General features: G+C 40.7%; 1 protein-coding gene across 1 annotated transcript; it reads left to right on the top strand.

Annotated features, from left to right (window-relative positions):
- The first annotated feature begins 348 nt into the window (after positions 1 to 348).
- LOC117554695 lies at positions 349 to 9,209 on the top strand. The gene is made up of 12 exons (XM_034229171.1): positions 349 to 378; positions 1,615 to 1,664; positions 3,874 to 4,076; positions 4,247 to 4,358; positions 4,750 to 4,898; positions 5,060 to 5,113; positions 5,830 to 5,886; positions 6,305 to 6,364; positions 6,724 to 6,879; positions 7,435 to 7,664; positions 8,120 to 8,279; positions 8,806 to 9,209. Exons 3-12 carry the CDS (start codon positions 3,875 to 3,877, stop codon positions 8,916 to 8,918), a joined length of 1,293 nt encoding a protein of 430 aa, XP_034085062.1. The 5' UTR covers positions 349 to 378; positions 1,615 to 1,664; position 3,874; the 3' UTR covers positions 8,919 to 9,209.
- Positions 9,210 to 10,732: the final 1,523 nt, after the last annotated feature.

The following is a 10,732-nucleotide window of genomic DNA, read 5'->3' as shown; positions in this document are numbered from 1 at the left end:
TACAAATACCATTTCAACGTTTGAAAAAATGTTGTTGAATCAATGTAATATAGATGCCGGTTTTTCAACGTTGAAATTCCCTACATTGAATTGACATTGTTTCAACGTGTGGCGCTATCCCCTCTCGGGCGAGATCCTGACCCAGCGTCGGAGGCGGGGTCTGGTTCTTTCCTATGAGAGCTGCTGTGCATGAAGACAAAATGGCCCAAGTTTTGAGAGAGCGAAACGTCACAGATTACCCGTCATGCCTGTTGCACATTGCACTTAATCTTGAAAGCACGTTGGTCACGTGAAAGAGCGTACACCCGGTGTGGAGGAAGGCAGGCAGTTCAGTTGCCGCCAAGCCGCCTGAAGAGAAGAGACAGATATCACAAATCGGTAAGAAATGTAACGTGACCGTTGTGCATGCCTACTCTATATGTTCACCTCAGTTACACCCTGTTATGTTTTTTTAGGCTATTCAGAGCGCAAAAGTGGGAACTAATTACTTATAATAATATATATCATCAACGAATTTAACGTCGTTCATCCCATGACGCAGTTGATATTTTATTGCCCTGACTAGCACCTAGCTAACGCAGCGCTAGCTAACATAATCTGACATTAAACTCTACCATCCTACAGAAATTACATAAAGTGTCCACTGATGCAGTCAAGCTAAAGCATTATTTAGGATATTTGGGTGAAATTGTGCATATTTTTTGTTATAATATAGCCTATATCATAAATTAATTAAACAGTTCATCGCATGACGCAGTTGATATTTTATTGCCCTGACTAGCACCTAGCTAACGCAGCGCTAGCTAACATAATCTGACATTAAACTCTACCATCCTACAGAAATTACATAAAGTGTCCACTGATGCAGTCAAGCTAAAGCATTATTTAGGATATTTGGGTGAAATTGTGCATATTTTTTGTTATAATATAGCCTATATCATAAATTAATTAAACAGTTCATCGCATGACGCAGTTGATATTTTCTTGCCCTGGCTAGCACCTAGCTAACGCAGCAGATACACTAGCTAACACAATCTGACATTAAACTCTACCATCCTACTAGGGATGCCAGCGATTAATCTATTATTCGTTACAGTCTCCATAATCGAAGATTATTTTTAAAATTCGATTTTATTTATATATTTTTTTATTATTTATGTTTTTTTGTTTTTTTTCTGGCTTAGTTTCAACCAAAATATAGACTAATAATAGTAATAGTATTAATAATTGTAAATGGCCATTGGTCACAACACCAGTTTTGACTGTAAAACTTGGAGGAAGCCAGCAGCGCAGGCTGACTGCTGCTGCAGCTTGCTACACACCGACCCCGCCGATTTTGATCATGGTCAGTTTCTGGCATCCCTACATCCTACAGAAATTACATCAAAGTTGGTCTGATACAGTCAAGCTAAAGCATCATATAGGATATTTGGGTAAAATGTATGTCCTAGGGGTCCTGGACTCCTGGTTGAAGACCCATGGAAGAAAACGTGTAATTCTAGGGAATTTCGTCAGTACAGTTATATTTGCATTGCACCAGGAGGCTGATATATATTTGTACTGTTAGTTTATGCATACTGATTTTTAATCTGCTTTGTTTTCCTCCATTTTCAGGATTATACTACAAGACGAGTCAAGGGGATCACTGCAATACACAAGGCCAAGTAAAGTAATTATAGCAGTGCCACCTCTCTTTACCTAAGATGGCTTCTTATTGGTCTAAAAGACGTAGAGTCATCAGAACTGTAAGGGACATGGAGAAAGATATCCTTAAGGAATACGAGGAAACTCTTTATAATAACAAGTCACATTTAGACCCCTGTGTGAATAGGGAACCACCCTTCAGAATCTCACACGTTTCCCAACTAGATACACCACTAGCTTCCCATGTACACATGGAAAATGATCATACTGATGGTAGTTTAGCTGGAGATGATGAAGTTGAATCAGATCATGTACAAATGGGAAATGATCATACTGATGGTAGTGTGGCTGGGAATGTTGAATCAGATTCTGACTCCGACAGCCATGACGAGCATCAGCCTAGTCAGGATCTGCTTATGAGGAGCCTAAGATATTGGGCAACATCCTACTCAATCAATCTGGTTGCTTTGTCTGCTCTGCTGTCCATCTTAAAGCTTTTTCACCCTATGCTCCCTAAGGATGGAAGAACTCTGCTTAGAACACAACATGATGTTGCAACCACTCAAATGCAAGGTGGCGAGTACTACCATTTTGGATTGGTGCAAGGGATACTTTCACGATTGAAATGTTTGAGTTTACCAGTGAGCCTCAGAACTCTTACTTTACAGTTCAACATAGATGGTCTCCCTCTCTTTAAGAGTTCAAGACTTCAATTCTGGCCTATACTTGCAATTCTGAAATGTGATTATACTAAGTCCCCATTTATTGTCGGTATCTTTTGTGGTTTAAGCAAGCCCAAGTGTGTTGTTGAGTATCTGCAGCAATTTATTAGCGACCTTAAAAATGTACTGGCTAATGGCGTTGTTCATAATGGTAACCGATTGAAAGTACTGGTTTCCTCATTTGTGTGTGATGCTCCAGCCAGAGCCTACGTTAAGAATATCAAGTCACATAATGGCTATTCAGGGTGTGACAAGTGTGATCAACATGGTGTGTGGAGGAAGAAAATGACTTATCCTGAAACAAATGTCAGGCTCAGGACAGACTCAAGTTATTGTGATATGATTGATGAAGAACATCACTTGAAACAGACACTCAGTCCTTTAACAGGGACAGTAAAGATGGTTTCTTCATTCCCAATAGATTATATGCACCTCTGTTGTCTTGGTGTGATGAGAAAACTGTTGAATATGTGGTTAAAGGGCAATCTAGCCACTAGGCTTCCTTCACAAACTGTTAACAGTATATCAAGCAAACTGCTGGGGTTACATTCCCACACCCCTTGTGAATTCAATCGCAAGCCAAGGGGTTTGAATGAGCTGGATCGTTGGAAAGCTACAGAGCTCCGATCCTTCATACTGTACTGGGGCCCTGTAGTTCTGAAGGATTGCCTTCCCAGTGAGATTTATGACAACTTTATGTTGTTTTCAGTGGCCATGTATTTGTTTTTGTCTCCTGGAATTTCTGGCCAAAAGGTTGAATTAGCGCATAGATTGATGATTTCCTTTGTGGAACACTTTGGACAGTTGTATGGCAGGGATCAGATTGTGTTCAGTGTACACCAGCTTATACATTTAGCCGATGAATACAAACAATTTGGACCTTTAGATAATGTTTCAGGATTCCCTTTTGAGAATTATCTTGGCCAAATAAAGCATCTTTTACGCAAGCCACACCAACCTCTACAACAGGTGGTCAAAAGGTTGTCAGAACAGCCACGTTGTGAGGTTCCATTACCAACAGATGAACCAGTCTTACAGAAAATCCACACTGATGGTCCACTCCCTCAACATTTCGGTGTTGCTGTACAGTACACAAAGGTCTCCAGTAGTCGTTTTACCTTGTCTACAAAGCAGGGGGATAATTGTATTGAGGTGGGACATAGTATTGCAGTAGTGCAGAATATAGTCCAGGAAGAAGATGAGGTATATGTGATCTACAAAAGGTTCAGACACCAAGAATCATATTACACTTATCCCTGCGAGTCCTCATGCATAGGTACATACAAGGTTAGAGAGTTGTGTGACAATATCGGGGTTGGTAAACTTGGATGTATCAAACGTAAATGTGTTCTGTATCCAGAGTCAGAAGGAAATGGCCTCATAGCTATTCCAATAGCTCATATGCAGTAGCATACCGCTCATACTGCTGGGCGAGTAAATGACATCTTATGATTTATGAGCAGGTTTTTTTTTTAATCATTTACATTATTTCCTTTATTGTATACAGAATGGAAAGGGAGGTGGTGCTTTGGGCCGTTGTACTTTTTCCAAATGGCGGAGCTGCAACAGTTCTTGCCAGCTGGTTCAGTCTAAAGGAAGGTAAATTGTTATGGCCCCCAAAAAACATGTATTTGAAGGCCCTTAAAGAACACATGACGGCCCATAAAGGATGGACCACATATGCGAATGTCCGGCTCTTGATTACTTGTGGTAAGTAGTCACTGCATTACTATTGTCTATTTTCAAGTATATAGGTATCCACACGTTTTATGGATGGCAGTTTGAATGTGTGTGGTGCCATACCACATATGACATATGTGTCACAAGTGAGACTAGTCAGTAAAATGTCATCCTATTATTTTATGCTTTTTCTTTTACAGACTCATTGGAAAAGGCCAAACGATACGAAGAAAAGTATGTGACTACTGGATGTCCAACCACTGATCTGAGCTCTGAGGACGAAGCAGGTGAACGTGGGAAAAGAAGAGTAAGGTACAGTTGAATTCCTGTAGGAGGTCAGGTTCCATGTCTGGCCTGACTTTAACCCTTATCAAACAACGTCGCATTGATAAGAACCAGTATGCGTGCATAGGCAGGAACCAAAAGAACCCAACCGCTCATAAGATGCAATGGAAAAGTGGTCACAGCACTCCCAGTGTGGAGGAAGCAGGCTTAGGATGTTTACTTTGATCGCTCCCTCTTGAAATATATAATCCTTGGTTTCTGTGTAAACAATAAGTAAAAACCCCACCTCCAGTCCTGTGATAGACTAGTGTCATCTCTGTGTACCTGTACGTCAAGCGGCCTCATTCTACAGAAATGGGCCATGGGGCAAATTAGTTCAATTAATGGGAATGTTGAATGTTTCATTTTTATTTTCCAGACCAAATCCTGTGTACATGGAGTCAGATGGGGAGTCAGAAACCAGCTGTGTGAAGAGAAGATTTGCCAAGCCACCTGATGTTCATTGTCCTACAGTGCTCCCAGAATCCAGCCAGTACCCCTCAGGACCAACCCCAAATGCAAGCAGTGGTATGTCATTACTTATTAAAATGGCAGGAACAATATGTAATTGCATGTGAGCTTTAATTTACAAGCATTTAGTTCCTCCAACAATACATTCAAACATCAGTCATGTGATATGTGTTCAAAAGTTACAGCATCCATTATTCCTGTCTTTTGTTCCCTTTTAGCCTCTGGAGGAAGCCACTCGGAGGATGTTCTGTCAATTCACCAGGCTGACAATGGTAAGTGAACCACTTCACACTAGGGATCGACCGATATGGCTTTTTCAAGGCCGATACCGATTATTAGTAATCAACGAGACCGATAACCGATATTTGGAACCGATATACATTTGCAGTAAAATCAGAAAATCTTGGTCTCAAAATGTAGAAGAACACAAACTCCAACACAACTTCTTTGAAATGCCTTTTTATGTTTGCTGAACTTTTCAACATCTTAAAACTGGTTTCCTCTGTGACCCTGAGTAAAGTCAATGAAATGGAAATAAAATGAAAACTACTAAAACTTGTTCTGAACTTCTGATATTTGAGTCTCACTCATTTAGTAGTCCCAATTCAGCAGCACCAGATTGTGGTGCAGAAAGCAGAGTTGCTGCGAGGCTCCACTAGCAATCCCCCCCCTCACAGTTTATCCGCTGCGAGACGCTACCCTGTGTAACTGGGAAACTGATAGAATTGGATCGGGACATTGCTTGTGTACAGAGTGGTGACTGCAACCAGAGAAACGGCCGCATCAGATCCAAAGTTTTATCGGCAATTTGATTTAAAAAAAAAAAAAAAAAAAAGGCCGATAGCGATAATCTGTAAAATGCGGAATATCGGTCTGGATAATCGGTCGACCCCTACTTCACACTACTACCTCCGGGCGGACAGTATGTAAATGTGCTTTGTCCGAGTTACAGCATTCATAGTTCATGTTGTGTGTTCTCTCATTGTAGGCTTTTGTGGAAGCTATTTGGCGGAGTTGGACCAGTCAATGGACCACTGTAATGATGGTAAGAAAACTAATGGTGTAAAAGTCAGGCACATTCATGTGGCTGCCGATGACAATTTATTCAGGACACCGGAAATATGACCCAATGTTTCAGTCTCTCCGAAACGTTGGTCATATTTTCTGTATCCTGAATAAATTGTCATCGGCAGCCACTTGAGTGCACCCCTCGTTATTAAGTAGACTAATAGACTATTATGTCTTTTATCTTTGGATCACAGGAATTATCAGCACCTTAGGTGGGAAACTATTCTTTAATTACTCACTCTGTAGCCAAGTGTGTTCATCCCTCAGGTCTCCTTTATCTAAAGTTGGAAAGTAACTATATGGGGCTAGCTAGGTGCAATTGCTATATGGTGCTCATGGATAACAACTTTAATAGTGCTCATTTGCCTTATTTAGTTATTTCTCTCTTTTTCTAGGATTGCCAACATATAACTCCAGCCCCTACCACGCTATGCCATTAGAGAAAGCAAGGAATGGTATGTATTTCTCATCTTAAATGTTGTTTTTTTTTGGAAAATTCCCAAATTCATGTTCAATATAAAGAATGAATAGCAGCTCAGTGGCCTCGTGGTTAGTGTCCGCCCTGAGATTGGGAGGTTGTGAGTTTGATCGCCGACCGAGTCATACCAATGACTGTTAAAAATGGTACCCGATATCTCCCTGCTTGGCACTCAGTATCAAGGGTTGGATTGGGTTAAGTCCCTGCGACATACTAGCATCATGTCCAGGGGGTGTACTTGTACATCATGCTGCGGAAACAGGATATCGGCTCCTATGGGCCAATGGTTCTCATGGCTTACTTATAAACAATTAATAATGGTGTCTTGTCTTTTAGACGGCGGTGCCAGCTATGCACATGGCTCAAGATTAGCTGACTTCAGCGCACTGGGCTTGGCTCACCTGACCCCGCAGCACCCATCCCACCCCCTTCAGCTCCAGAAAACACCACGGGGGAGATTATATGGAGAGGAATCAAGCAGAGTGTTGAAAGGCAAGTATCATTTTCTGAGCAGGTTCTTAACCGTACTGATGCCTTCTGAATTGAGAAACCTATCCCTTGTGACTTTCCCATCTTTTCATGTTTTTTGTCATGGTGTTAAGGCTTAAAATGTAAGCACTTAAACCTGCACTATGTAACCTTTTTGTGATTACAATGTTATTTTGTCCAATCTGTATGGTAGTGTTAATACAATATAACTTAAAATTGGGGTGGTTGATTTTGGTCTCCCTGCTCTTCTATTGAGACATTTAGATCCTTTATCTAGGTGAGACATGACCTTGGTTTGACAAAAATTATGACTTTATGGTCAATGTCTCCCCCGAGCAAGCAGGCAGGCTCTATAAACTCAGTGGTACATATTTCAGCAGTTGTGCTGGAGACCTGTGTTCAAATCCAGGGTAAATAGGAAAGTTACATAGTGCAGCTTTAATGGTTACTGTTGGCAAACACTTATCAGTGAGTTACTTAGTGTCATTCTAAATTATTGGAAATTAAAAATCTATCCTTGAAATGTAAATTAAAACCTTTATTTTTTTAATTTTCAAGACATTGCTGCCATGAGAACCACGAAGATGCTTACCGAGCTATGTATGGAGGTGAAGCAGATCTCACGTGACATTAACTTTATAAAGACGGAACTTGCTAAACTAAACATTCATGGAGCTGGACCAGAGTCACAAGAAGACAACTTCCCCATAATGCTTCCACTCACCAACGAGGAGAAGTTTGATGAGACTGAAGCTGCTTTGAGGGAGGAAGCAGTCCGTCGAAAGATGGTGAACAATTTTTACACAAAGCATTTTCTCTATAATCTGTCGAGGCTTCTAATATTTTCTGTATGCATTTGCAGGTATCCTGTGGATCCTTATAAGTTTTAAAAGTCTTACATTTCTTGTTTGAAATCTTAAGGGCTTATGTCTGGAATTGTAGGAGTGGATGCATTACATTTCTTTTTCACTTGGATGTGTGTTTGACAGAAATATTGTAAAAATACGCCTCGCGAATCACGATAATATTTTTCTTAATCAATATTTGACCATTTCTTAGGATTGCCAATTTGGTTGTTGGCATTGTTTGTCGATTAGTTTGGACACAGTAGTGGTCTTATTTCTTCCTTAGAGGTAATACAAATGTGTTCAAATTCATTACATTTGTATTTATTTATAAATGAGAAGATGTCTATTTACATAGTACACTGTAGCACACTAATCATTTTCTCTCGTCTGTTAAGATTACCCGCCTGGCATTAGTCGGAGGGACCAACTCGGAAAATATGATCCGGCGAATGCTATCCGCTGCCATGACAAACAGTTTAGCCTGCATCTTCAACTGGGTGGGAAAGGGAGAGAAGAGGGCCTTCAAGGACACGCTGATAAAGGACTGCATGTTTGGTGAGCCTGCACCTCAAAATACTAGGTTTACTACTTTACAACAGATTTGGCAAATATTGAATTTAATTCATAAGTCTTTTACATTTCTTTCTCAAGTTGATAAGAATGGATGCAAAATGCATCCATTCTTATCCTTATCTTCATATAAGTGGTCCTCATTAATGCTCATAATAGGATGGCAGCATTTCTGTCTACTCGCTCTGCATCTCAAAGGTGGGCTGTGGACATTTCAGAAACCTGCCTACCAGTGACATTATTCCTAGCTAATTGGAAATGACCATTGATGATGTCACTGATGGGCACGTTTCTGAACTGTCCACTACCGTCCTCTGAGACACAGAGCGAGTAGACAGAAATGAGTAATAGTGTGAATCAATTATATGAAGATGTGGTTGATGGGTGAATTGCTCAATTAAGGCCGCCTGAAAACCTAGTACACTAAACAGTACACACTGGAACGCATCCATTGCAGCTTTCTTCTTCTTATTATTTCAATAAACAAAAAATGTAACTTCTTTTTTTTCAGCTGCTGCTCGTCAATTTGACCGCAGGCTGACGGAATTGACATTCAGGGTTGGAGTGCAGAAGTGGCTACGTTACGCACCGGAGAGGAATGGCGGTGTACCAAGGAAAAAATAGTTAAACGGACATTGTTTAAAGTTGGGGTGTTTTCGTTCATGTTGAACTGGGGTCTTATAGATCTGAGTTTATAGTTAAGACTGCCTTTCCACCGAGTATGACAACCCTGTTTGCAGTTGCCAGGTTTTTATGTCATCTGGAGTTTCAGAGCAAATATAATTTGAACTACAGTTGATGGCCAGATCATTGTCTCTAAGGAGCTTCCTCCACTTAAAGGTCCCATGTCATGCTTTCCCGGTTATTACCCGTCCCCTTGTTGTTATGTAGCTTTTTCTGCATGTAAATGGTCTGCAGAGTCAGAAACCCTCAAAGTGCACCCTGTAGCGAGTAAAACTCTAACACAGAAAAGACCTGTCTGTGCTGCCCCAGAACTTCTTCCTGAGTAAAGTGACGTAACGGGCATAGTGGCGTAACACACACACTCTCACTCAGCCTTATCTTTTCTCAGCTGCGGCTCCGTGGATTTACACACACAGCCTGGCTGTGAGTGTGTGTCTGTGTGCTCAGGCTGAGTTCCTGTGTCTCGCTGATGTACAGCTGTAACGGTGGTGAACCTCAGTGATTATGTGTTACAATGGTGTTAGCAACCAGAAAATGACACCAGTAATGACAAACTGATGAGAATGCTGCGTGGGGTCTGGGTACCGTGTTGGCGGGATGTTGCGGGGCTCGCTGCTCGGCTCGAGGAGCAGACAGTGTGAGCTGGATTACTGGTGTTGTTTCCTGGTTGCTGCGTGAAGTCTGTGAGACAGCGAGACACAGAGGAACTCAGCCTGAGCACACAGACACACACTCACAGCCACGGATGAGAAAAGATAAGGCTGAGTGAGAGTGTGTGTGTCACACCACTATGCCCGTTACGTCACTTTACTGAGGAAGAAGTTCTGGGGCAGCACAGACAGGTCTTCTCTGTTAGTTTTACTCGCTACAGGGTGTACTTTGAGGGTTTGTGACTCTGCAGACCGTTTACATGCAGAAAAAGCTACATAACACAAGGGGACGGGTGATAACCAGGAAAGCATGACATGGGACCTTAAGAGACAATGTTTTTCGTGCTTGTGGACAAAAGATGTTAAAGATGTTCATATCATTGAATCTGAATAAATAACTGAATAAGTAATGGGCTCTTTTTTTGTTTGTTCATTTTAGTTTATTTTCAATGTCTGACATCAATTGCAATCTTCAGCATGACAATATCTCAATGTTGATTCAATGACTTTTTGCAATCTGATAATAACATTGTTTCAATGTATAATGCAATGCATAATATAGTTGAATCAATGTTGATCCAATTCTACATTCTTTCAATGTTGATCATATCGTAATTGAATCAAGGTTGATTCATTGTTGGGATTGGTTGAAAATTCAATGTTGTTTCAATGTTGATCATAACGTAATTGAATCAAGGTTGATTCAATGTTGGGATTGGTTGAAAATTCAATGTTGTTTCAATGCTGATCATAACGAGCACATTCACTATTGTTTCAATGTCTGACTTCAATGTTGAACACAATCTTCAGCGTGACCATATCTCAATGTTGATTCAATGACTTTTTGCTATCTGGGAAACAACAAGGTGCACTCTCTTTCATCAGCTGGAATGTCAAAGGCCTAAATAATATGGTTAAACAGAGTAAAATATTTGCCCATTTAAAATCATTGAAGCCTGATGTGATGTTTCTGCAGGAAACACATCTGAATATTAACTCCCAAAAGAGACTAAGATGCAGTTGGATTGGACAAGTGTATCACTTGCGTTTTGATTACAAAACCAGGGGCAGAGCAATTTTAATTAGAAAGGCGATACCTTTTGA

Source organism: Gymnodraco acuticeps, unplaced genomic scaffold (genome assembly GCF_902827175.1).
Source record: "Gymnodraco acuticeps unplaced genomic scaffold, fGymAcu1.1, whole genome shotgun sequence".
Taxonomy (NCBI): Eukaryota; Metazoa; Chordata; class Actinopteri; order Perciformes; family Bathydraconidae; genus Gymnodraco; species Gymnodraco acuticeps.
This window is presented reverse-complemented; position numbering and strand designations above follow the sequence as displayed.

What these genes read in the sequence shown, in the direction of transcription:
- LOC117554695 (XM_034229171.1), top strand. Translation starts at nt 3,875, where the DNA reads ATGGAAAGGGAGGTGGTGCTTTGGGCCGTTGTACTTTTTCCAAATGGC. An exon ending in AACCCCAAATGCAAGCAGTG is followed by an intron (nt 4,899 to 5,059) that starts GTATGTCATTAC and finishes GTTCCCTTTTAG; the next exon opens with CCTCTGGAGGAAGCCACTCG. An exon ending in ATTAGAGAAAGCAAGGAATG is followed by an intron (nt 6,365 to 6,723) that starts GTATGTATTTCT and finishes CTTGTCTTTTAG; the next exon opens with ACGGCGGTGCCAGCTATGCA.